The sequence below is a fragment of the Besnoitia besnoiti genome (assembly GCF_002563875.1).
Source record: "Besnoitia besnoiti strain Bb-Ger1 chromosome Unknown contig00015, whole genome shotgun sequence".
Lineage (NCBI taxonomy): Eukaryota > Apicomplexa > Conoidasida > Eucoccidiorida > Sarcocystidae > Besnoitia > Besnoitia besnoiti.
Window position 1 is genome coordinate 687,220 of NW_021703917.1, and position 26,034 is coordinate 713,253.

General features: G+C 56.3%; 4 protein-coding genes and 1 non-coding gene across 5 annotated transcripts; 1 reads left to right on the plus strand and 4 right to left on the minus strand.

The window, feature by feature from the left end:
- Positions 1 to 2,735: 2,735 nt before the first annotated feature.
- On the minus strand, positions 2,736 to 10,422 carry BESB_028020 (uncharacterized protein; the record flags this gene model as incomplete). The annotated part of the gene is made up of 7 exons (XM_029361476.1): positions 2,736 to 3,255; positions 3,508 to 3,928; positions 4,051 to 4,324; positions 4,605 to 7,442; positions 7,945 to 8,037; positions 8,930 to 9,046; positions 9,499 to 10,422. The coding sequence occupies 7 exons, from the start codon at positions 10,420 to 10,422 to the stop codon at positions 2,736 to 2,738; spliced, it is 5,187 nt and encodes a 1,728-aa protein (XP_029215376.1).
- A 3,268-nt stretch (positions 10,423 to 13,690) lies between these two features.
- On the minus strand, positions 13,691 to 15,097 carry BESB_028030 (OTU family cysteine protease; the record flags this gene model as incomplete). The annotated part of the gene is made up of 1 exon (XM_029361477.1): positions 13,691 to 15,097. One exon carries the CDS (start codon positions 15,095 to 15,097, stop codon positions 13,691 to 13,693), a length of 1,407 nt encoding a protein of 468 aa, XP_029215377.1.
- A 2,638-nt stretch (positions 15,098 to 17,735) lies between these two features.
- On the plus strand, positions 17,736 to 18,047 carry BESB_028040 (dynein light chain; the record flags this gene model as incomplete). The annotated part of the gene is made up of 1 exon (XM_029361478.1): positions 17,736 to 18,047. One exon carries the CDS (start codon positions 17,736 to 17,738, stop codon positions 18,045 to 18,047), a length of 312 nt encoding a protein of 103 aa, XP_029215378.1.
- A 1,693-nt stretch (positions 18,048 to 19,740) lies between these two features.
- On the minus strand, positions 19,741 to 24,948 carry BESB_028050 (dolichol-phosphate-mannose synthase family protein; the record flags this gene model as incomplete). The annotated part of the gene is made up of 11 exons (XM_029361479.1): positions 19,741 to 19,799; positions 20,174 to 20,281; positions 20,473 to 20,525; positions 21,193 to 21,241; positions 21,609 to 21,671; positions 22,070 to 22,122; positions 22,709 to 22,734; positions 23,086 to 23,162; positions 23,860 to 23,893; positions 24,498 to 24,597; positions 24,857 to 24,948. 11 exons carry the CDS (start codon positions 24,946 to 24,948, stop codon positions 19,741 to 19,743), a joined length of 714 nt encoding a protein of 237 aa, XP_029215379.1.
- Positions 24,949 to 25,756: 808 nt separating this feature from the next.
- On the minus strand, positions 25,757 to 25,828 carry BESB_029500. The gene has a single exon. It is a non-coding gene; the product is annotated as a tRNA-Gly (tRNA).
- Between the last annotated feature and the right edge of the window lie 206 nt (positions 25,829 to 26,034).

The following is a 26,034-nucleotide window of genomic DNA, read 5'->3' on the forward strand; positions in this document are numbered from 1 at the left end:
CGCGAGAGAAAGGAGACATTGACGGTGGGTGCGTATGTGTCGCCCTGCGTAGATTTGTTGGACTGTAAATGTCTGTGACCGCTATTATAGGGCTATTTGTGACTGACGTTCAACGCGACTTTCGTGTCGCCCCGCGGGCGTCTCGCATTTCTTTGGGAAGCGTTGAACCAAAGGGTGTTCAAGCGTCAGAGACGCTCTCTCCGCGCCGCGGATCCGCGTAGCCGCACTTGGATTTCGTTAGCTGCAGCGCTACATGCAGCTCGTTGGACATCCGCGGAGCTTTGCGGAGGCACGTAGACCGTGGTGATAGGGATACCGTTTTGAACTTGCGGGACCGAGGACGAGCTGCGACCAGGCACCCGCTGGCAGGGCGCGGCCTCGTGAGCGGAAAAGACACGTTCAGTTCGGCTACACTGTGTGGCCTCCGGCGACATCTTTGCTTCCACGATTTCAGGTAGGGGTATCGCTTCGACAGCGAAGCGGAGCGCCTCCACGCGGCTAATAGAAGGCGGCGTGGGTGCTTGGAGCTCTCACTCTCTGGCGCCGGCGGCTTTTGGGTTCGCCTCTTTCGTCCGGAGGCGCGGCGTGGCTGCGCCTCTGCGTATTCTGTTGCGAGTAATTGGTTTTCGGCTTGCGGCTCTCGCCGCGCAGGTGCGTGCATGCAATTCGCAGCTTATTCGAATTTTTGTGTGAACGGTAATGGCTGAATGCCCGGTGGACGCATTCGAGTCAACGGTTGTCTGCATTCGCGTAGGCCTGCATGTTCCTGTTATATAAAGATCCGCGACGAGACAGCCTTCGTGCCGTCTCGCCGTGGCGTATGCGGGGGCAGGCGGTGCGCGTCGTGGGAGCCTGAGTAGGCTGTGGGAGGGGATATCGGATTTGGTTCCGCTTCTTCGTCGTTGCCTTGTTAATCCAACACTTTTCCTCCGCCAAGAAAACGTGTGAGTGGAGAATCGCTCCTCCTCTCTTCTTCTCTGAGTGCTGCTCCGAGTCTCGCCTAGACTCGCCGGCATGTTCGCTTGAGATCTCGCAGTCTTGTCGCCTTTTGCCTTCTGTTGCGGATGCAAAGCATACGCAGGCATTGGCGTTTGTGCCCCTGCGGGTTACACATTCACGTGTCTTCGTTCCGAGCTGCTCGACGTGTACAGGTTTGCGTGTATCGAGGCAGAGAAAGGTAAACAGATACATACACAGCGCATTTTTAGATACGGACGAGAGTTTTTGATTCTGCGGCGTGCCAGGCTCGGCTGTATGGTAGCCACTGTGTGTCAGCACCACTCTGCTGGTGGTAGGGTTACGGCGCGTCGTGGTACTCGGGGTGCTGCGGCTGCGAAGAGAGGTCTCTCTTCTCGAGCTGGCGCCGTGCCGTCCAAGGGTTTAGGGTTTTGGTGTGCCCGCAGCATTCGGAACAGAGAACGAGAGAGCACGGTTTCTCGGGTGCCGCAAGCAGCCGCGCAGATCGTCTTTTCTCTCGTAACGGCCAAGGCGGTCCCACAGTGCAAACGCGCCACCCTTTCAGATGCCTCCGCAGTTCTCGAGGTTTCTGTGGAGTGTCCCTTATGCGGAGCCGTTGATACATATATATTTACAACTATATAAATACATATTCGCACACTATATGCCACTTTCAAAGACACGAGAGCACACGTAGACGAGTGCAAGAATGTATGTATGAAAAACGTCCACCTTCATACGTATATATATATATATATATATATATATATATATATATATATATATGTATAGATGTAGATATGATATGATATATATATATATATATATATATATATATATATATATAAAGCTATAAATCAGATATATAGATGTAGATATGTCCACGTGGGAGGTGAGCAGCCGACCACGTTTTGTGTGCGCCGCCGCGGACAGGCCGTTTGGTCCTGAGTGAAATTCTCTTCGGTCTTCGGGTGACCCGCGGGTCGGCGGCTACGCGCCTAAGGAGGGAAAACAAATGTTCTAGCCAGGAGCGAGCACGCGTCCTCGCCTCAGAAACCTGCCCTCCTTGTGTTATATTTCTTTATGTTTCATCTGTGTGCGGAGTATCCGCTCGCGTGCGAGAATGAGATGTGAGTCGCCAGTCTGCAACAAGGCTTGTGAAAATTCTGCGCCAGGCGGCAGAAAGCGAGTCTGTAGAAAACCAAGGGCCTCCCCACGAGCGACATGTGTTGCTTTTTGACAAGAAGTTCAAAAAGTTCCTTCAGACTTTTAAAAAATTAAAAACAACCACTCTGAAGAGGGTTACGACACCCATCTCTCCTCTTGCAAATATAGAGCCTTACAACTCAGCTAAACAGTCTCCCACCGACAAACGCACCCACTGTCTGCTTCGCGGTGGGCGCCGTAAACGCCGTTATAAATATACTTATACATATATTTCTACATATATATACACATGTATATATATATATATATATATATATATATATATATATATATATATATATATATATATATATATATATATATATATATATATATGTATATGTACTTATGTGTGTGTAAAAGTTCCGTAGTCCATATGCATGAGCCGTATGTGTCCAGGTTATTCATCGTGGCGCAAAGAATGCACTCCAGTCAGCTCCCTGTTGCCCTCAAGACAGCAGCCTCCTCCAGCCGCTTTTCTCCCTCATTCGTGCGAAGGTGCTTCCTTCTGATCGCCCTCCTTTCTGTTTCGCGAAGGCTGCTTTTCTCTCTAGTGTCTCGGCGTGGACTCGTTATTTCGCGGTTCGCTTTCCACTGCATTCTTTTTCAAGTTGCCTGAGGAGGCCGTCCATTTGCTTGACGGTTTCGGCGGCGTGGGCCTTTTTTTTTTCTTCGAGTTCGAGTAGAATCCGCATCTCCATGTCGCGTTCCTTCTTCTTCTTCTTCGTTTCTTCCAGCCGCTCTCGCAGGCGCTCGCCCTCCCTCTCGCGCTCTCGGGCCTCGGCGCGCAGCCGCAGTACCGTCTCCTCGGCGGCCTTCAGCTGCCCAGCCAGCGCGCGGGTCGCCTCTTCGTGTTCCAGGCGCCAGACGCGCTCCAGCTCAGCCTTTTCGCGCTCACGCTTCTCCGCGACGGAGGCCGTGAGCGCCTGCAGCTCCTCCTGTGCGTACTCGAGCGCCGCCTGCTGCGAGAGGAACTTCCTTTCCAGCTCCGCGTGTGCGCTGTGAAGCTCCTCAAACGTCTTCTCTCTCTCCTCCAGCGCCCGACGCAAAGGCGCAACTTCCTCCTCGTACTTGCCTCGCCAGTCATGCGCTCTGCAGCGACAGCGAGCCAAACACCCAGTCGGCAACTCTTGCGAACATGAGATGGGCAGTGGAATGAGAAAAAAGGCGAAAGGTTGCCCCGTCGACCTTCACCCTCGCAAAATGGAATTGCAAGCGTGCCCTCCCGTAGGCGCACGAACCCCGCTGCAGGTCTACACGCATACCTGCGGACTCTGAAAGGCGCCTCTGAGCATTGCGCAGCTCTGTACGTGCCGCCAGGGCTCCGCAGCCGCAACCTCTCACCGGTCGGCGTATTCTTGGAGTTTTTTCTCTGTGTCTTTTTCTTTCTTCTTGAGTCGCGCGGCCATCTCCTCGAGGGCCTCTTCCTTCGTCTTGAGTTGATTTCGCAGGTTGTCAAGTTGCTCTTCTTGCGTTCTAAACATTTTTTCCTTCAAGCTCAGCGTCAGATTCGCTTCCCTGAGCGCATCCGCGACCCGCTTTTCCTTCTCCCGCGCCTCGCGGAGCGCCTTCGCCGTCTCCTCGTGCTGCGCATCCCTCGCTTTCACGCCTATGAGTTGCCTCTCCGCCTGGTCGCGGGCCTTCTCAGAGAGCTCGAATCGCTCACGCGACACGCAGGTCTCCCTAAACGTTTGAAAGTCCCCGCGCAGCTGCTGCAGGAGGACGCGCGCCTGCCGAAGCTCTTCGTCATCCCTCGCCGACTCGCCTAGGAAAAGGCAAAATAAGAGCAAAGATATGCGAGATGCAAAACCAAAAAATCCGTCTGTCGCTGCCTTAATTCGATTTTAACACACTTCATTCTCCCTTTGTTTCATCTTTGTGTCTTACTTTGAGCATGCGCCAGGCGATCTGCGAGGCGCTCCTTTTCCCTGCAAAGCGCCTGCGTCTCCCTCGAAGCCTCCTCGAGCTTGTCAGCGAGTTTCTGAATCGCGCGGTTCGCCTCTTCTTCCTGTCGCGCCGCCGCGCGCAGAAGGCGCTCTTGCTCATCGGTGGTGCGTTTTTCGTCTCTCAGCATCTGCAGCGTTTTCTCCTCCTCCCGCTCCCTCTCGCGGAACCGCGCGCGGAAAGCGTCCTCGGCAGCCAGGTGCTCCCTGCGGCATTGCTGAGACGGTCAAAAGAAAGAAAGAGTCATGGAGAAGGCGCAGCACAGTTCATAGAGGAATCATGCGACGCAAGCAGAGATGATGTCGAGGGTCGCGTATCCGGCGCCTCATTGCCCGGATTCCGCACAAATGACCGCGGATACTCAGCGGCCAGGAATCGAGAAAAAGCATGGCGAGGAATCTTCAATTTTACAGAGGAAAGATGACAGCACAACATTGATATATCTTCGTCTACACGATGGAGTCGAGCTGTCGGGTGCCTCTCTGAGTCTCGCTTACTTGGAGTGTCTCCTTGAAGGCGTCTTCGAGCTGTCGCAGCTGCTTACGGAACTCCTGCTCACGCGTCGTCTTTTCTTTTTCGTGTTTTTCCATCAGGCTTCGCGTTCTTTTGTCTGTTCGCTCCTTAGCCTTCTCTGCATCGCGCCGCGCATCCCGAAGCGCCTCGCGCAGAGACTCAGCTTCCTTCTCCAGCGATTCCTGCCTGGCCTCCGCATGCGCGGCGCGAGCCGCTACTTCTTTTCTGTCGCGTTCGCGCAGCTTGTCCTCTTCGTCCTTCGCCTGTCTCCGCGCATCCTCTTCTCTCTCCTTTTCTCGCAGCCTCTCCTCGAGCGCGGTGTACGTACACTGCAGACCTTGGTGTCGCGCGCGCAGCGCCGCAACTTCTGTTTCGAGTTTCTCTTTTTCCAGCGCATCTTGTTTGCTCCGCTGCAGCTGGAGCGCGAAGGTCCTCGCGGACTCCTCCGCGGCCTGAAGACGCTCCATCCACTCGCTTCGCGTCGCCTGCGTCTCCTCGGTCTGCTGCATGCGGTCGACAGTCCGAACTGGGGCCTTTTCCCGCCTGCGCCGCTCTTTCTGGCTTTCTCCGCAGCCCGCGCGCCATGCGCCCTCGCCCTGCTCTCGCTCCTGACTGAGACTCTCGCCCGCCTCTCCCCACTCAGACGCCGTGAGAAGGGACAGGGGCAGGCGACAGGCTGTGGCGTCGCCGGCGCTGACGCCTGCGGCCTGGAGAACTTCAATGTCGATGTTGCACGCTGGGCAGCTTTCGCTTCGCGGCCTGTTGAACCCGCTCGTGGCATCCGATACGGCACAGCGTGGCTGCGTGACGCTCGAGGCGCGCCCTCGGGCGGGTTTAAAGTTTCGAGCTCTCTCCGCCCATGCGGACTGCATTCTGCGCGTTCGCCTTCTGCTGCGCGACTCCGGAGAGCGCGCCCATCGCCCCTGGGAGGAGGGAGACTCGGCCGCGGCTCCTGAACGGTCAGGCGACTCTGAAGAGTCGATACGCCGCGTCTGCGAACACAACGCGCGGTTCTCTCGATTCTCCTCTTCCTTGCGGAGAAGCGCGGCGTTCGCGTCTCTCAGCGCGGCGCGCGTCTCCTCGAGGGCAAGGTTCAGCGCCTTTCGCTCTTTATCCTTCTTTTCGAGCTCCGCCTCGATGCGTGCGAGGCCCGCGAGCAGCGCTGCGTCTCTCTTGCGCCGCTGGCGGCCTCTGCACTCTTCTTCGAAGCAGGAGGCATCTCCACCCCCGTCCTGCTCTCTGTGGGGCTTCGCGCGGGACATCCGCGACGCGTCCTCTTCCACCACTGTCGAGGGTCTCGCCTCCGCGTCTGTCTTCACCCCCTCATCTCTAGAGTCACCTTCGGCCTCGGCGCTCCCCCGCCGCGGCCTTCCACTCGCCCCGCGGTCTCGCGCTCTCCGCATACACCCGTCAAGTCGCCGACTTCTTCTCGGCTCGCTCGCGCGCCTCAGCCGCTCCTGCGCCGCGTCGCCAGTGCTCCGTGGCGCAAGGCCGTGTCCCTCCCCACACCGCGAACCCGCGCACGCAGCCCGCTGAAACAGAGCGAAGAGCGCCGGTAGCGTCTCCTCGCTCTGCAGCACGGGGAGAAGAAGCTGCATGGAGAGCCTCAGTCGCTCGTCTGCCGTCGCCGCGCGGGCATCGAGTGAAGACTGAGCGGAGGCGGCTGGAATGCGAGGCAGCGCCCCGGGGGCTGAGGCCGGCGAGAGGGGAAGCTGATGGAGAGAAAGCGCCGCGAGAAGCGCAGAGAGGAGCGCGGGCGGCGTCGAAGCCGTGGTCGCTGCCGCCGCAAGGGACAGTGAATGCAGCGCGTGACTCAGGGAAGCTACATCCACCGGAAAGGGAGCAAGAGGACCCTCAGGCGCCCGCCCGTCTTCCGCTCTCTCCTCGTCTCTGTCCTCCGCGCGCCGCCCTGTCTCTTTCGATATTTCAACCCCGCGCGCATCCGAGTCGGCGCCTCCTTCCTGCAGCTTTGCCGGTCCGCTCGCGCTGGCGTCTGCGTCGCGCGCGTCTGCCCGCCTCTCTGCGTTGAGCTGCGTCTCCGCCCACCCCCCTCGACTCGCTGACGCACTCCGCGCGCACGCCGCGGACGCGGAAGAAGAGGAGGCGGAAGAAGAGGCTTCCTGCACAGTCTCCGACGGGCCCTGAAGTTTCTGTTTCTGTCGCATGCATGGCAGCGGCAGAGAGCGGCGGAGGGCCGCTCGCGCTTCCTCCTCTTCGGATCTTCGCTTCGCCGTCTCAGGCGCCCTCTCGCAGCGCGCTGGGGCGGAGACGCTCGCGGGCGGTCTCGAATTCTCTACGCGGTTTCCCCCAGGCGCCTGCACAGCGCGAAGCTGCCGCGGCACGTCGCCAGCGCCCTCGCAGCTGAAAGAAGGCGACCCGCTAGCTGGCGAGTTCCGCGCGGCGTCGGGCTCTACGAGACGCAGCGCGTTTTCGAGCGCCAGTTGTTCCACCGCGAGGTCGATGGGGCCGCCTGCGACGCCGAGCGAGTCCGCGAGGACGGCCTCTTCGCTGGGACCCTCTGCGCGCCTCGCTTCACGCCCCTCGCGCCCATCGAGATGAGAGAGCGAAGGGCAGCTGAAGAAGACACACTCCCGGTACCTGCGGCCGAAGCAGATGCGGTTTCCCCCCGCGAGAAGCGCCCGCCGGCGCGCGTCCTCGGACGCGGGAAGGCGCCCCAGAAAGGCCGCCGCCGCGTCCTCCCCGTCTCCCAGGCGAAGGCGGCGCAGCGCATGCAGCCCCGCGAGGTGAAGCAGCTGGCGGAAGTCGCCCACGCAGTTGCCGCGCAGATCCAGACGCTCCAACCTGTAGCCCGGTCCCCAGATCTGACACGCACGCACCGGAGAGCACAGACTGACACGCTGGACAGTCCACAATTCAATATACGCACATTTAGTTATATATGTATTTTTATTTATATACATATATATACTTGTATATTCCGACATATATATATATATATATATATATACACATGTACTTGCGCGCCTTGAAGAGGCAGTCCAGCTCGATACTCGGTTACCAGACGTGGTGAAGTACGTATACACGGAGAACTCAGCAGCGGCCGCGTTGTTTGCCTCCGTTACACGTGTGTGCTCATACATTAATACGAATGCGTATTTGTACGACGACCGGTCTTCTGCGGACGCATTTTTTCAGGAGCGATCAACCCTCTCTCATTTGACTGCGTGCCACGCGCGTCTCGCAGGAACACAACAAGGCGAATCGGGGTTAGTCATCCGCCAGTCGTGCGCTGTTTTGGAGCTTCCTCTTATCTAGCAGAAGGTTGGCTCCCCATCATCGCAGACAAATTTTGTTGCCGCCTACGTGCTGGAACCCGTCGAGCGTCTCGATGCGATTGAACGCCAGCGCCAGACAGACAAGCGAAGTGAGGCCGCATAGGCCGACGACATCCGAGAGCTGCAGCCGCCACACGACTCACATCACGTACAAATCTCTCTGCACAAGGCAGGCGACCGCCTCACGCGACACATCAGCAGGACGCCAACAACTTCCACGTGAAAACTCGCACATGTGCTCAGCCTTGTCGATGCATATATATATATATATATATATATATATATATATATACAGAGAGAGAGATGACGATAGAGAGTGATGCAAATATAGAGAGAGATAGAGAGAGAGAGAGATAGATGAATGCATAGATACATACAGACGCACATGAATACCTACATACATATATGCATGCATGCATACAAATACATACATATACATACAGTTACATACATACATGCACGCGTACACACATACATATATATACATATACATACATATACATACATGTACATACATACATACATACATACATACATACATACATATTCATACATACATGCATGCATACATACATGCATATACATACATACATGTATATACATATACATACATATACATACATGGACATACATAGACATACATACACACATATACATACATACACATATATATTATACATAAGTATACATATACATATGAATATATACGCATATGTATATGCGTCAATGCTGTGTACGCAAGTCCCTCTGCGGAGCCGCGCGGGCAGCTGGGTGCTGATAAAAACGTCTTGCGAAAGCAAGGCGTGCAACATGGATCCCGACAGAAGGGGGCGAAAACCTCATGGAGACTACCAAGGGAAAAGAAGCAGACGCAGCGGCACTGCTGCGCCCAGCGAAATGGACAGAGCTGCTACGGCGGCCAGGAAACGAAGACCCAATGAAGTACGAGTCTCGACGCCTTTCTCGAAGGCGTCGAGACGCGAACGGCGCGATTTATTAGCAAGCTGCCTCACCTTATTCGCAGAGAGGTCAAGCACCCGGAGTTTCTTGAGCCCTCGCAGACCTTCCAAGCGACGAATTTCATTCGCTGACGCGACTAGCTCCTCAAGTAGCTGCAGGCTTTCAATGCCCTGGGAAGCCAAAAGCGCAGGGAGAGGGAAGGAACAGCAAGAAATCGAGCCGCATTTTCCAACTCCTTGCCCTCTTTCTCGCCTCCACACAGCCCACACACCGGACACTGAACGCTTGAGATACACACAGACATACGCCTGCATATGTATATACACATATATATGTTTGAACATACCTATATATGAACAGATGTTTATACACGTATTCGTACATATAAGTGCTTCCCATCTCCAGATAAAAACAGACGAATCTCGCCACGGGTTGCAACTAGGTGCCCATAGTCTGCCGCAGACATGGGGCCTCCTCTACGCACAGTCCGGCTGCGCGACACTGGAAGACGAGAGGGAGATGGCGCGACAGACGCGAAAACCGAAGACAGAGAGGGCGACGTAGGCACAAGGAAACGACGCTTACGGGATAGACGCACTGTGAAAGGTGTCTCAACCCTTACGGCGAGCGATGTCAGTCGGTTGCAATGCAGGTTCAAAATTCGAAGATTCTTCCACGGCTGAGGGGCTGCTTGCAGCGCTCCACAGATCGACGCATGTCCAGCGCCCATTTGCGAGCAAACGCGCGCGCTGGGAGACGCGACTTCGTCGTGACGGTCAACTTCCTCGGCTCGCCTGGGGCATCCCTGGTTTTCGTCTTCACAGCCTTGCAGCTCAGCAGCCTCTGCAGGCGCCTCGCTCTCGTGGAGGCTGCGCGGAGTCGCGCCTGTCCACAGCCCGCGCGCAGCAGAGAAGTCGAAAGCCGAGTCGTCCTCTGCCGCAAGCCGCGAGCTCTCCACGCCCCACGGGCGAGTCTGCGCAGCGAGACGGACTTCGCAGTCTTCGTTCACTTGCGGCAGAAGCGGAGAGGTCCACGACGAGAAGGCGACGGCGGGTTGCCACGCGCCGGAAGGAGTGGGCACAGACGGTAAGGAAGAAGAGGAGGACGAAGAAGGACACGATAAGGAGGAGGCAGCAGACGAAGAGGAAGGTGCGCAGGAGCAAGAAGAGAAGACAGGAGCAGACGAAGATGGCGAAGAGGAAGACGAGGAAGACGAGGAGGAGCAACAAGACGAAGAAGAGGAAGAAGAGGAAGAGGAAGGAGCGGACGTAGAGGAAAACGCCGCCGAAGAAACAGGAAGGGAGACATATGCGGGCGAAGTGTGGGACGGGAAGGAGGGGGGCGGCGCTGAGGCAGAAGGAGGTTCGAGCGGCTTGTGCGTCGAGAGAGGCGAAGGCGGAGAGAAGAACGAGTCAAGAAGATCTGCGTCGGTTTCGTAAAGAGGGTACCCGGCCGCGGGCGGCAGCGAAGAAGAGGAAGAGAAAGAATCGAAATTTGATAAGAAAGCGGGAGGCACCAAGGAGGAAGCGCGCGGCGAAAATGCCATCGTGGAAACGCCCAGGCGCGACGAGCTGCGATAGCATGGGCAGGCAGAGAGAAAGAGAAAGTGCGACGAGGCGCCTAGGAGGGGGGCAACGAGAGGCAGACGAAGAGGACAAACGATGACAGTTGGGTTTCACTAGCCACAAACGAGCATCGTCTCGAGGCTTTTTCGGTCTCGTTCCACGTCTCACAGACTTGGCGCATGCGTAGTGGTGAAGTAAAGGCCGAGAGAAAGAGTCGCAACCGAGACAGAGAGCGAGAGACACAGGCGCCATGCGCTTCGATACCGCGCGGAAGCGAAGAGGGCGGCGCAATGTGACGGCGCATACAGCGGCGTGCATTCGATGCGCGCAAGTAGGCATCCTACCAGGCAGAGGCTGTCTACCCGCCCGCGGCGGAAGGAGGACGTCTTCGAGGCATGCCTCGTTTATGATGAGGACGCGAGAGAGGAGCGAAAACCCCATGCAGCGCACAAACGAGGGCTGAGTCTGCTGGTGAGGTTGTCCTTCGAGGCTTTGGAAGAACTCGGCCTTCTCCAAGCTGCGCGGTTCCGCGGGTCCTCTCCGCTTTGTCGGGCGGGGCGGAGAGGGCGAAGACCAGGGGGCGAAGAGGAGGGAGCGAGGAGAACAAAAGTGGCTCGGTAAGCTCCGCTTGCTCGTTCCAGTTTGATGAAGAGAACGGCAAGGTCAGAGGCGCGTCTTGTGGCTGAAAAAATCGTGAAAAAGTGTCGCTGGAGCGAAGGGAAAAGGTTGCATGCGTGACCGGCACAGGGAACGAAAACGCGAACCAGGCGGCCTTCCGCTTCTTCCACCTGGAGTCTTGCAATACAGAAGTAAGAAAAAACTCAGCGGAGACCACAAAGGCAAAGGCGGAGGAAGAGTCTTGCCCTTCGAGCACGCGGCTCCGCCATCCTTCTTGCGCCGTTTTCTCAGCAGGAATAAAGGAGTTAAGACACCGCACACCTGCTTTTCTCAACTGGAGGGTGGCGACCCGCCGAACCCCCCTTAAGCAGACACGCTGCGCGACGTTGATAGCAGAACAAGTGAAAAATTCTGACGGCAAAGCAAACCTGCCAACGGAAACTCAGCGAGTTATGGCTGTTCCTCTTTGTATTTTTCAAGTGGATTTTCGTCGGCGCCTTGTCCTGCCAGTCTCTCAGGTGTGCCGGGTAACCACCACCCCTTGTTTACTTTGGCCTCGCAGCCTGCGAGCTAAAATTCCTCAGTCTTACGTCTCTCGTTGTGATGAGCGGCGGGCGACTCAGAAGCCCAAACCAGCCACCTGCAGGCGCAATCTCGAGCGAAAAGGCGCTAGACCAGCAGAAAACGCGAGTGGAAGCAGCTCGTCCAGAAATGCCAACGGGGCTCTGTACGTACACCGCAGCGGACCGGCTACGAGTTTCGCCAGTTCTTGTCACTCATCCGTCCCCCGCTCCCAGAGAGTCTATCGCCCCTGGCTTCGACTCTTTGCTTTCTCCGACGAATGTGTCAGCGGCGTCTGGATCGCGGATCATTTGTACAGAGACGTCAAAGTTTAGCCTGGAAGTTAGCGTCTAAAATATTTTCTAGTACCATTAGGTTCTTATTGTTAACGTCTGATCCTAAGTACGCAGTGAGCTGAGAGCGGAGAGACGACCTCCCCAGCAGATTTGAATGCTCGTAGGAGGCTCTGTCTTCTCGCAAAGCGAGATCTCTTGTTCGACGCGAAGTTCTTTCTGAGTCCTTTCCACGTTTTCACCCTCGTTTCCGTCTCCCCCGCGATTGCCGGTAGACACGCCGTGGTCTGGCTCCCCATAGGAGGCCGCTCTAACGAGCGAAGTGAAATTCTCGATTTTTCCGCCGCGGAAATGTCATGCTGCCTCGCGGGGCGGTTCACACATACACTCACGCGCGCGTTGCTTCTCCACAGGCGCATTTTGCCAGACACGCCTCAGGTAGAGTTTCAGACACACACTTTTGCAGAAGAGAGCGCAGCGATCCCGCTCAGAGGGGTCCGCCTCGCAGAAATCGAATCAGCACACACGCATGCATCCTGCAACAGGGTGAATCTGACTCAGTTGCGAGGTTCGAAGACTGAGACCTCAGTGTGTTGCGTCACTCTTCTGCGAATAGAGGCAGTTAAAAAACGCGGGAGTTTGATGGCGTATCGCCTTAAACGGGGCTGTGGGTCCGCCCTCCGCGGGGAGCACGGTCATGTGATCTCCCCTTCAGCGTGTTGTTTCGAAATTTTAGCTTGAGGAGCGGTGCGAAAGAGTAATGGAGTCAGGGAGAAGACTGTACGCATACTTCGTGGCTGGCGCGACGCCAGCGCGCGGGTCCGCTGAACACGCCTCTCGCGTGCTGAGCAACGGAGAGAAAATTCTTCTCAGGTTTACTGCCTTTCAGATTACTCCATGCTGCTCAATGCAGACGCACGTATTTTAACACAAGTATTCGAGAGTGTGAGAAGTGCGAACAGCTGCTGTCTCTCGTGCCTGGGCGAGCATCGCTGCGGCTACGCGGGTCACCTGCGGTGACCCACACGATTGGATAAGGCTGATCACCTAGAGAGAGAGAAGCGTTTCAGGCGCGCGAAGCCGCAGACGCGCTTCGCATAGATGCGGTGGCTTTGCCTGAGCGCTGCGCGACGGCTCCAAGGCCACAGCCGCCGGGATGCTTGTCACGCGGAAGCATTCCGCGTGCGCGACCTTCACAAAACTTTGGGATACACAAGGCACGGCGCAGAAGATCGGCCTGCCTCAGGCGCGTGTGTCAGCAACACCAGGAGACTCCAGCCCCGACCGATTGCGCCCCCTCTTCTCCTCGATCTAGAACAAGGCGCCCCAGCGCAAGCGGAGACGCCCGGTCAAGGCCTCGAAGTTGACGCAGATGGAGAAAAACGTCAAAAGGCCATCGCACGCACAACCCGGTGAATGTAATAATCCCGCGCACTGTCAAATACACACACGTAGGCACATACACGGCTCCACTCGAATAAGGAAAAACCGTCAGATAAATATGCGGATACCGGCATGCGAGGCCGATACCCGCGCGCCTCCAACGTGCCACTCACGTGACGTCAAACGAACGCGTGCAAGTAAGCCGCGCCTCTCACCGATACGCGCCTCCTCCCGAATGCGTCCACTCCTCGCCGCTGCGAGATGAAACAGAGTTTCCCTCGCAAGTTCCTTCTCGCCGTAGCTCGCGTCCCGCTCTCGCCGTGGGATGCAGCCTGGCTTCCTTCCTCGCCCCTGTCCATGCGCGGGAGGCTCTGTCGATTCTCAGGAGCCCGCCCTAGCGCCGAGCTTCGCCGAAGTTCCCGTGGCCTGTTTCGCGCGCGTGCTCCCGCATCTCCTCTTGGCTGCGAATGCCCGCCCCGCAGACGAGGCAGTGGAACGACATCTGCTTCATGCTCACGAAGCTCCGCTGCTTGTGCAGCTCCGCGGCTAGCGCGACGACCTTTGCCTCCGTCTGGACGTCGTCGGGAGCGAAGACGTGGTAGCAGAACAGGCTCTCCGGTTCTCTGCTGTCGATCGAGAAGAAGGCGCCTCCCGTGCGCCTCTCGTCCTCTCGCACGTCTCGGATGGACGCGCCCAAGACGCCTGCGACGGGCTTCGCGAGCACCGCGTCGTAGTGGACGCCGTCGTAGAGCAGGTACACACGCCGTCCGCTTCGCCTGTCGCCGTAGACGTCCTTCCGCATCGTCTCGATGTCAAGCACTACCACTTCGTGCCGCAGCTCCTGCGCCAAGATCGCGAGCTCCACGTAGCCGCCCCAACTGGTCCGCGTCGTGATCCACTGGATGTACGCCGCGCGCGGGCGCTCCAGGATCGCGTCAGAGAACGACTCCGGGTCGCTCTCAATCGCAGCCGCCACCAAGTTCCGCAGATCCTGCGGCGACTTGTCGCGCGCCGCCAGCATGCTCAGGCACGTAAACAAGCAACTGTTGTCTGACGGCACGACGCACCGAAACGCCTCCCCCACGAACGCCGCGCTCGCGACGCCGCTCTTAGCCGCCTCGCCGAAGTCCCCCCCTGCTCGCGCGCCGTTTTGCGTCTCATGTGCCGGCGGAGCGATTCCTGGCGTGCCTCCACCGGCTTCTGCAGACGCCGCCAGACGCGACGCCGACAAAGGCGGCGGAGACAAAGGAGTCGCACTTGCCGTGGACGCGGAAAGCGAGGCCGGCGGGCGCGGCGCTTGGACTAACGCGGCAGACGCCGAGCAGTCAGGTGTACGTACACCTGAGGAGAAGGCACTATTCCAGCCGTCCGCCGTCGAATTCGCGCGGTCGCGCTGTTCGCGCAAGGAAGGCTCACCGTTTCTCAGCAGTCGCGTTCGCTGGTCCCCCCCTGCGCTTGCCGCGTCGCTCCTTTGCTGCGGTTCGTGGCTCCGTTCGCTCGGTGGGGGAGACGCGGCGCGCACACTGGACAGGTCTCTGCGTCCTGCAGGCAACGGCATCCCTTCCTTTCGCTCTTCGACGATGATGAGGTCCTTCGACTTGACTCCGGCATCGGCAAGCGACCGCGACTCGCTTTCTTCTCCCAACGCGACAGGCTGCGGCGGATAGCCAATCTTCAGAATCTGCCGCGAGGGACTCAACCCCGTCAGGTCGCGAACTCGCAGAAGAAGATCTTCTACCGTTGCTTCTATGGGAAGCGTCACGCGGTGGCGGGTGTTGCTACACCGCACAATGACCTCCATCTTGGCGGGAGAGCAGCGAGCGGCGGTCGGCGAAGTCCGGAAGGAGTTATCGAACCGCAGAACAAACCGCAAGAGGCCTGCGCGAGGGACGTCAGACTCTGCGCCCCGAAAAACGAAGGAGAGATAAATGAACAGAAAAAATGCATGTGAGTCGGCAGAAGCGACCGACGTGAAACGCAAATGAAGGTGTATACCTCTGCGCGAAAAGTTGACCTGCTACTTTCGAGAGAGCGTATCAAGGGCAGGGACCGCGAAAAAGCGGAAAGACGTATGTTTCTTATCAAGATCGGCGCTATGTTCCACACGTCCAAGTAGCCGCGGCTTGCGCGGAGTGCTCCAAGGAAAGAGACGAAGGCGCCAGAACAGCGGAGAGCGACGGGCACCGAAATGGGCGGAAAGGCGGAAGCACAAAGGAAGAGACGCAGAAACCAGGGGGTAAACGAGCAGAGAATCTAAAGGGGGAGAAGAGAGGGGGGGCGGGGGTACGCGCAAACGACACGAAACAGCATAGGCCAGCGCCTCTGCGAGCGGAGGTGAAGTATGAATAGACAAAGACAACAACAGCAGGGAAATCGCTGCCGGAAAACTAAAGCGCGAGACGCAAATGCCGCGAAACCGATGGGAAAACACGGGAAGAAAGCGACGGCTGTTGCGCCTGTCAAACGAAACGGCAGGAAATACAACTCACTCAACGGCGGTACCCGCTCTGTGGCGGGCGGGAAAGTGACGTGTGGTGTGTAGGTACATCTGAAACCATACTCCAGCGGTTTTCGCTTCTCTTGTCATCGCAAAGCGCGAGCGGAAATAGATAGAAAACCGCACAAAGACGACTCAAAAGAGACGATTCTAACCCTGCCACCGCTCTCAGCACGGGAGAACAGAAGAGCCGCGGCAGTGTCTCGGTCTTCCAGCTGCCGCATTCCCCCAAACGCGGTAACGCGGTCACGTGGACGGTGTCTCCCCAACACGCAGCAAAACGAAAAGCGCCAGAGGGGTCGCTTACGATTCTTCATTCGCCGGCATTTCGCGAAGCCGCTGAGATTTCCAAGCCACGCTCCATTGTAGGACGGATGCTTTTTTCGCGGTGCTAACGCGTTTCTTTTCATCTGCGTGAGGGGCGGTGAGCAGTAGAGTGGACGTTTCCGCTCAGAAGACAAGGGAGGAGCGAAACGCAGGCGCCTTTTTTCCCACAAGGCCGGGTTCCACGCCAGCCGGCAAACGACTGCGCGACACCGAAAATCACCCTCGAAAAGCGCTCTCTTCTACGCGGTATGCGGATATTTGCTCGGCTGCCCCGTTGAGATCACACCAGGAGTAAAGAGAGACCTGCGTAAATCAGACTAGAGTAATAGGGTCAGTGTCAATCGGGAGAGTGGCGTCAGAAAGCACAAGAGAGAGCCGTCCAGAATGGCTCTAGAACCCGAATCGGGTCACCTCCTTCTCTCTCATTTTGTGCTGACCTCAGCTGGAAAAGTTGCACTGTGGTTCAGGGCGTGCGACTCAAGGCGCGCTGCATCTTAAGCGTAAAACGAACTCTACGTTAGCTCGAAGGCACTCCCGTGTTTGTGCTCCCCATGTGTGTGATCCCTCGGGTTCCTCGCCGGAACGCGAGAATGATCTAGGCGACTTTCGGCGCTGAGCGTGTCGCTCCCAATGCCCGCCCCGAAGACAGCTCGGGAAGATTCGCTCCGCGAGAGTACTCCCCTCTTCTCACCTTCAGAGCAAGTTTATCCGTTCGTTTCCTTTTCGCACCTTCCCAAAAGTAGTTAGAGGACCGTAACTGGATGTGAACTCTTGCGACAGTCCTCAGGTTCGCCTTTGGCGAATCCGATTCACTCGTTTGCGTGCCAATGCTGGCATATACACGAGGGAACAACCTAGAGAAAACAGAACTGTTACGCCAAGTAATTTCTGTTATATCAAAGGGCCATGCAAGGTCGAGAGCTCCCTCGTGTCATCCGCCTCAGCTCGCTTTTTATGTGGTAAGTAACTCGCTTCGCGAGCGAGCTACTGCTTAGGAATGGGCAACGCACACAGGAACCCTTTGACGGCTCACTCCCTCTTATGTGAAGAAGATCTTTTCGTCGCTAGACAGCAGCCTCGAGGCGACACGAGAAACGCACTTCCAAGATTGTGTTGTTCGCGTGCAGCTGCGAAAAAGGCTGAGAGGTAGAGTCTTTGACTCGGACTTCGTGTATCTGTCCCGGGTGCAACGTTAAGAACTTTGTGTATCTTTGTAGGAGCTTTGAAGTGAAGGGGGATGCAACGACAGCTGCACAGCTAGATCGAAGCGAGTAGCGACAGCAGGCCGATGCAGGCGAACGCAGTGAAATAGTCGCCGAGAAAAGAACCAACAAAGCCTCTTCCCAGGCCCGAACTGAAAGCTTGTGCCTCAGCTTTGCTAGCTATCTCAGCGTTTCCAGGCTGGAGATCTAGTCGTCTGCTGTGCCTTAAACGCCGACTCACTGTTTAGCCTGAGGATCCCAGAGAGAGGCCCGACAGACAACGCGGAGCTGCCGCACAGCACAGTGACGCAGACAGAGACAGAGAGGCGAGCAGGTCTCGGCGCATCATCGCACCGCAAAATAGCAGGCAGATGCAGTCCTGAAGAAGGGACGAAACTCGAGCCGAAGCAGCGATGGCAGACGCGGCTTCTCTGCGGGAGTATCAGATTCCCGACATTGTGATGAAGGGCGCGGACATGTGCGCGGAGAGAGTCGCCTTTGCCGCGGAAGTCGCAAAGAAGGGCTACGTGTCGCTGTTGAAAAACGATCTAAAATACTGGCAGGAAGTTGCGCAGATGCTGAAACAAGATTTCGACAAAAAGTTCGACGGAACGTGGCACGTCGTCGTTGGGCAGCACTTTGGGGCCTTCGTGACTCACGAGGCGCAGCAAATGATCTACTTCTCCATCGGCGCCGTCAACTTTCTCATTTACAAACACGGATGAAAAAAGGGGCGCAACATACGCGGAAGCGCGTGAGAAACTCCAGACTCTGACATGAGTCAGGAAGCGAGAGGGAAAGACGCAGGAAGAAACAGGCCTCAGCGAAACAGGAGAAAACGAGGCGACACGACGGCTGCCGTAGTCAGGAGCAGACGAGGACGAAGGGGACTCCACGCCAGTGAACCAAACGCGAGAGCGAAGAGGAATGAAGAAACGACCAGAGCCGAAGCTGCTTTCGGGGCTGATGGACTGTTGCCCGGCTAGCGGCTTGGAGGGGTTTTCTCTGTTCAACTCTCTGCGCCGAAGGGAGACGCCTTTAGCCAAGCGCGGCAGTCTTACCCGAAGAGACACCCCTTGGGGGCCTATAAGACTCTTTTGGCTGCGTGAGCAATGCCTCTGCCCCCAGTCTAGCTTCGCAGAGGGACTGCGAGATCCATTTTCGAGCCCAGAGAAGAGAGATACAGGCAGTGAACGCGTCCGTGTATTCCGTACATACTGACATCGAGAAGGCGACTACTAGAGTCAATGCCACCGGCGTGTGTGAAGAGATGGGAGACGCCTAGAGCTGCAGAGCGAAACGAATCTGCAACTGCAGAGGCCTGCTCGGAGTCAACCTAGGCGTACACGATAGTCCTAGAGAGCCACGCAAGCGAACTGTTTGCTCTCTAATGGCGTTTTTCTCCTTTTTTTCTCTTCCGCCTCGCGGAGCTAACACGTGAACTCGTGGCGTCTCACCTTTTGGCGCAAGCGTCACAGAGAAGAGTCTTCAACAAACTTTTAGGAAGTCTGCAAAGTAGCGAGACGGCCCCCGTGACCAGAGACGTGCCCGAGACTGAACGAGGAGAGATTCACACGGGGTAGCACATCTAGGCAGCGCCAGTCGAGGCCGGCAGCGCTGCACGACTCCACTGGGGCTCTTAGACAAATAAAATCGGTTAAGGATGCATTTCTGTGCATATATCTAAACCGGACTCAACGCTGGCAGCATTATGACACGGGATACACGCCGATGCACGCGAAAACTGAGAAAAACAGTTGCGAATTCTCCCACGCGAGACGTCGACCGCAGAAACGATAACTCAAAGACGCTTTGACGTCTCGTCAGCGGAACCGGGAAACACGCACAGTGGCTGCGTACAAAACAATGTTGCACTCCATAAATAAGTAACGCACTCAAAACTGAGGAAGCAACTCTACAACAGTTTCCGCTTCAACGCGCCACTCTCACCCCCCCTTCCCCCCCTCCACAGCCCACATACTGACATCACTAGATTAAGGTAGATTAAAAAAGGTCTCACAAACTGCAGCCGTGCAGTCCGCCACAGACGGACACCCCCTTCAACATTCGCACTGTGAACGGCTCTCGCTCGAGCTTCTCTCGTTTTCACTCGTTTTCTGAGCGTCGTCTTTCATCGCTTCCGCTAGCATCACAGTCCTTGTTTCCCTCCTCTCGTTTCGCCGGCGCCTCGCCGTCAAGAACCAAACGACTTTTTGGAACTTCAAATGACATTCACGCTTCAACGGAGGCTTCGCTGTCCCATATACTCATTTGTAGCTCGCAGGCAGTTCCGCTCACGAAGAACTTCTTTCCGCTTCTACGTGACTCCCCAGGGCGGGCTGTCCTTCCTCGAGGACCTGCGTCCAAGCCTGCGAATCTCTCCATCTCGTTTGCCTTCTAAAACGTCTTCCGCGGCGCCTAGATCGTCCAAAACAGCGTGAGGAGGCCCTTCAGGTACTGCCAAATCTCTTGACCTCCTGCCAAAAAAAAAAAAATGTAAAGAAAATGGAAAGCACCACTCACATCTAGCCGGAGGGCGCACACACTCATCATGCGCTGCCTCTCTCTCTCCGGCGCAACCCCCAACCCTAAATCAGCGACCCCTGACGACTCAAAGCGTGCGCGTTCCCACCTCCCTCTCCTCCAGGGCCGCCTCAAGCCAGCCCCATGGAAAGCCTTGCTCGGCGGCCTGCTCAGAGAGAGAAGGCGCTCGCCGCACGGTCGTGGGCGCCACCATTCGGCACCTCTACTGCCTTCCACATTTAGCCTCCGCACCAAGCGCGCTGCTTGAGCAAACTCCATCTTCGAAACGACACGCAGAAGGCGAGGAAAGCGCTCGCGCAGCTCTCACCTAGCTTTGACTCCCCGTAGAGGCGATCGACGAAGATTATTGGAACTTCGCCGATGGAGTAGCCCAGGGCGCGCGCCCGAACCGCAACTTCCATCTGAAACACGTAGCCTGAGGACGAAAGACAGACGGCAGCGAGCGGGTCCACAGAGATGCACAAAAATGGACGCTTACGTACAGAGGCACATGCAGAAGGCACAGAAGCACTCTCACTAAGGCACACGCGCATCTGCGTACTTCTAATCCTCGTTGCGGCTGTCGCGCGAAAACTCGTGGAGGCCTCGTTCGCCCCTTCCCCGTACCTTTGCTGATCATCCGCTTCATGATATCCTCGATGACATCGCGCTTGAACAGCCTGCAAACGAAGCAATCACCTCAAAAGAAAACTACTTGGGAATAAAAGACTGAAGGAAGCAACACACTCGGGGGGACGATCCTTACGACTTTCCGACAGTCCTCACCGCCATAAGCGTACACAAATACATATATGAATATTCATATGCATAAAAATAAATATATGTATCTCTATACAAATATTTGTATATGACTCTGTAGCTCGCACATAAGGCATCGAGACTCTGAAACTCATACCCACTTGCGAGGCACTGCGTCACAGACGTCCTCATAAACACATGCATCCTCCGAAGCTTTCCTTCTCTCAGTCGGAAAGAAGATCCATGCGTAGAAGAATATACACATATATAAACGTATGTGTACAACTATATATTACCTGAACCTAAACCCACAAATACAAAGAACGGCGCATCTATATATGATGGCATGCACACGCATATATATACATATACCTATACACGTATACGCACGTAGATATACATATATATGCACCTAAATGTATACGTTCTCACATAGAGGCATATGCTTACATATATAGGCCGCCACACGCGTGGAAGGGGGTGCGAACGAAACACGGGTTGACAGAACTCGACGACTCCACACAAGGACACGTCAGAAATGGCGCTGTCAACGTGGAAATGTCGAGTCGATCGCAGAGGAACACGTACCTAAAGGAACCCGTGAGGTCAGACACGCGGGGATTCAGAAGCGTCTGGGCTGCGAACGAGAGAGCGAATATGAGAAAACTCAGTTCAGCGGACGACAACTCCAGTGACAAAACACAGGAGAAAGCAGATCGCGGAGGCGGACTCAGAGAGGCTCCGCGTCGCAAACTCCCACGCCACGAAACAGAGAAGGGAATCAACACCGCAGCAGTACGCAATCGCGCAACAGCAGCACAAGCCATCCCCCCCCTCCCAACAAAACAGAGCGGTTGGTGTGCGGGAAATGGAAGCAAAACTCGAAAGCTGGGGCGTCGAAGCAGTGACCTCGCAAGCGCCTTGCGTGTTCACTCCACATATGGCGCATAGCCGTTTTTCTCTTGGCTTGCGAACCCCGCTTTTTCCTTTTTCTTTTCACCTACCGAGGAAGTTCGCGCCGCGACTGATGACGATTCGCTTGGCATCCCAGCCGCAAACGCCTCCGCCTGCAGCGAGAAAACGCGCAGGGGAGACGGGGGCATTCCATCGGAGTCCGCGAACTCGCTGGCGCACCTCGAGTTGACTATGTCGCAGCGCCAGCGCAGCACGAGGCAGGGACGCGTTTCTGCATGCTGTCGAGTTGCTAAAAAAACGGCTGCAGCTCTCTATCCCACACCGCTGCGAGGGGAGGCAGCGATAGCTCTGCAGTCAACGGCGAGGCAGAGATGCAGACGACGGGCGCCGCAAGGCGCCCCATGAGTATCGCGGCATCTGGGAGTAGAGAGCGGGGCAAGCTAACACCGCCGGCGAAGAGAGAGTCTAAAAAGAAAGAAGGGATCCACGGAGCGAACAAGCGCCGAAGCAACACAACTGGAGAGGGGCCCTCAGGCGCGAAAGAGCTTACCAGGGATGTACCGCGAGCCTGTCACAACGTCGAAGTCGCCCTCCTTCTGCTTCCTAAGCGCCAAAACAAGGCAGCAAAGAAGAGACAAAACTACACACATATACGGAGACACACGTAACGGTATGCCGAGACGCATGAATCAAGGAGGCTCCCCCGCTGCGTCTATCTGAAGGGCACAATGAGTGTCTTTCTTGCGAAGAGGAACACAGACTCCCGCTGCAAGGCACATGGGAGAGACTTATCTACGCGCCTCAAGTCCCCTCGAAATTCGGCGCACCCGCGTTAGATCGAACTCCACACAATTACACATATACATCATGTTACAGACGTGAAGGTAAGTTAATCCACGGAACTCGCATCCACCCGGAGGCAAGCGACTGCGGGTATCAAGTGAAGAAGTGACAACGTCGATAGTGGTGGACGGGCTGATGTGCAGCGGGACAGACGCGAGCGCGACCACGCGGACAAAGAGGCGAGCCTATCGTTGCGGAGAGATCCGCACGAAGAACAAGAATCGAGTCAAGGCGCCGAGAAGATGATTCGTCTCAAAGCGGGTGCTGCATTGCCTAGAAACGTCAGCGTTCGCAAACTGGATGCGCGGCTCGCCCTCTGCTGGACCCCGCCGCTGGCCGCGCCTACTTGATGAATTCGGGGATGAATTTGGGCTGTTCAGAAAACAAGAAAGCAGCCGATACGCGTGCACATGCATCGATGGCGACAGCGAAGCGCCCCGCTATAGAATCTCGGCTTTCGCGGTCAGGCACCTCGGCGTCGGCGCGACGCGAGGCACCCACGCAAGAGAGAGCGCAAAGACTAACGGGCGTCGAGCCACAGCGACGAGGCGCGCCCGTTCCGTGTTTCTCAACCCGACGATCGCGAAAGAAATGACTTCGCACTGCCTGGCTTGCCCCCCCTCGTCGCTCTTCTCACGGCACCTTTCAGCAACAGCTGCACTGGCACGGAACGCGCGACTGTCTCAACGCAGGAAACGGCGTCCAGAGCACGAATTCTCTCACGTGGTGCGAGAAGTCGGCATCCATAAGGATGATGAAGTCGCCCGTTGTCTTCTTCAGTCCGTCCATGTACGCCGAGCCTGAGCAGATCACCGCTGAGAGACATCCGCGCGCATGCAAGCCCGCTCGAAACGTCGGACATCGCTCAAGCCTTGAGCCAGATCCAACCCACAAAGGCGCGCAATCACGGGAAGACGCGACGACGGAGAACAGAGAACCCGAAAAAGGACCCTAACCTCTTCTTCGCGTCTCATCCGTGCGGCCAGGCTCCTGGGGATAGGGACGCAGTGTACGTACACCGCAACCGGCACGCGCAATAAAAGAGGGAGGCGAGAGAAAACAGACGAAGTGGAGGCAGCCACGCAGAGGAGACACGCCTGAGAGATTCGTAGAGATGCCGATTTGCCCCGTTCGTTCACAATGACGTTTACGCGCATGCAAATCCAAAATGGAGGACGACATGCTCATCCAGCTGCAGCTCGAAAACTACTGCATAGATGAGAACTTACAAAAGTGCTAACAAACAAAAGGCATCCAGACACACCTCTCTTCCTGTCACATGTACGTAAATAAGATGAAGTGTGAAGGGGAAAAAAGCAATGACCACGGCGCTGAAGACGCGAGCCCCCCTCCCCCTCCCCGCCTCCGAGAGGGACGAAGAGACGCGAGGGGGCATGCAGACAAGGCGGAGCTGGAGGAAGTCATGTGTGCCTCGCAAAGCCTCCTCTGTGAGTTGTATCTCTCGCCTCTCTTCACTCTTTCTGCGAGGTGTCTTACCGAGACCAAGCTTGCCAGGTCTCTCGAGCAGGAGCTGCGAGGCAAACAGGACAGAGAAGCGAAACAGGCGCTGCAAGTTGGAGAAGTGAAGGATGCTGGTGACCTCACACACGCCATATCGCGCGATGTTCATACACATTTTCACTCATACAGTTGCTCGTACTTCGCAGCCACAGTCGCAAAGATACACGCGCGTAGCTCGTGCAAGGGAAGTCTCAAATAGGGGCGTCGACGCACCTGCAATATCCACGAAACATGCAGAGTGCCTCCCTCCTGCGGAGAAGAAGAGGCGTGTGGACAAGCATATGCGAACGCGGCATAGATCGGCGAAGAAAGAAAGATTTTGACGAAAAAACACGTCTGAAAATCCGCGCGGAAGAAACGCACTTGACAGAGGAAGCCGCGAGATCCGGCGGACGAGAAGCAATCTGCCTTTCGCAAATAACCGCTGCGGAGGACCTTGGAAAAAAATACCCAGACAACTAAGCGATTTTGATACGGAGCGCAGAAGGCAGATGAACGCCGAGAAGTGAGATAAAGCTCTTCATGCGTCGGCGCAGGACAGCGGAACTTGGCCGTGAGGCCAGAGAAGAAGAACGAAAGAGGCAGGCGAAACGAGGGAGATGGAGGGCACTCACGAGTCTCTCCCCGCGGAAGATTCGTTGCAGCTCCTTGTACGCCGACGCTGTGCCGTCGGGGCTGTTGTCGTCGACCAGGAGAATTTCAAAGTCGATGTTGCTGTAAAAAGAGAATCGCAGAGAGATCGCGCGTCGACTTCAGGTTCAGGCGCAGCGCAGATCTCGAGTGTGCGACCGGGTGCGAGAGAGGAAAGAAAAGTGGAAAGAGAGAAAAAAGAAGGCAAGGCAGCTCGGAGGAAAGGATGTCGCGTACCCGAAGAACAGCGGATGAGGAGAACGGGAGCGGATACAACAGACTACAGAGAGAGGGGAAGAAGGCGAGCCGGGTGAGAGAAAAAACCCTTGTGGGTCGTGCGTACTTATTTCTGAAGGTATCCACGAGCAACCAAATCATGTAAGGGATGTTGTCCTTCTCGTTGTAAGTCGGGAGAATGACGGAGTAACGCGCCATCGTGACGACGAGCAAAGGGCCGCGAACCGAGAGGCCGAATCGGGACACCAGGCGCAAAGCCGGCGACTGTGCGTTCGTTCCAACTCGCAGCACAAGGCGACAAGCAGATGCGAGAGAGGAAAGAGAGAGTCTCTTGAGAGATAAAGCCAGAAGAAACGTTTCTGCGGAAATTCCCGGCGCGTGGAAGCGTTGCGCTGCCTTCCGAACCAGGAGGGCAAGAACAGCGAACCGCCGCCGAGTGAAGAAAGCGCGAAAGCGAGAAGCAAGGCGACGTACACCAGCAGAGTGGAAGACGAAGGCACGGAGTGAAAAACCGGAAGAAAAGGTGCTCGGGAGAAGAAAAACAATCGTTGTGAAGTCCTTCTCGCGTGGCGATGTAGGCGAAGGGCTTTATCTCGTCTAGAAACCGCAACTTGAGAGCATGGAGATTCCGAAAAAAAACACGCAACGCGCTAGTAGTTGTGCACGCGCCAGTGTAGGAAGAAAAGAAAGCTCAAGGGAGAACATAAAAGACGTCAGCTCGAGGGCATGCAGAAGACAACGCAGCCGAGGCGGTCATGCAGCTTGCGAAAACAAATGGGAGCGGCGAGAAGACAGCACACGCAGCAGAGGGCCTCGCCTCGCCGACGCGCGGAGAGTCGGAAGCTGAGACGAGCCCGCCGCAGAGACAGAGCAACGACGCTTTTCGTGCGTAGATCGAGAAGAATGCTTGAGCGAGTGCGTGGACTACACCAGCAAATCAACAAGAACAAGTCAACAAAGATCAAATTGCTTCAAGAGCTACTTGACGAAAGAAAGAAAAAAAGTGTGCGTCAACCGGGAGTCGAACCCGGGTCACCTGCTTGGAAGGCAGGTATCCTAACCGTTGGACTATTGACGCCTCTGGAAGCTTCCTCGGTCGCCTTTCCCTGTGCGAACTGGGCTTTGTTTGCCTCCCAGGGCTGTCTGTCGGCTTGTGCTGTTTTCCATTCCTGTCTCCCGAGCCTGTTGCTTTCGAAGTTAGAGCTGCTTTCAACTCCTGAGTGGAGCGACTCTGTGAGCAAGGCCTCAGGCTTGCGCTACCCTGTCGGCGGCGGCTGGTGTTCA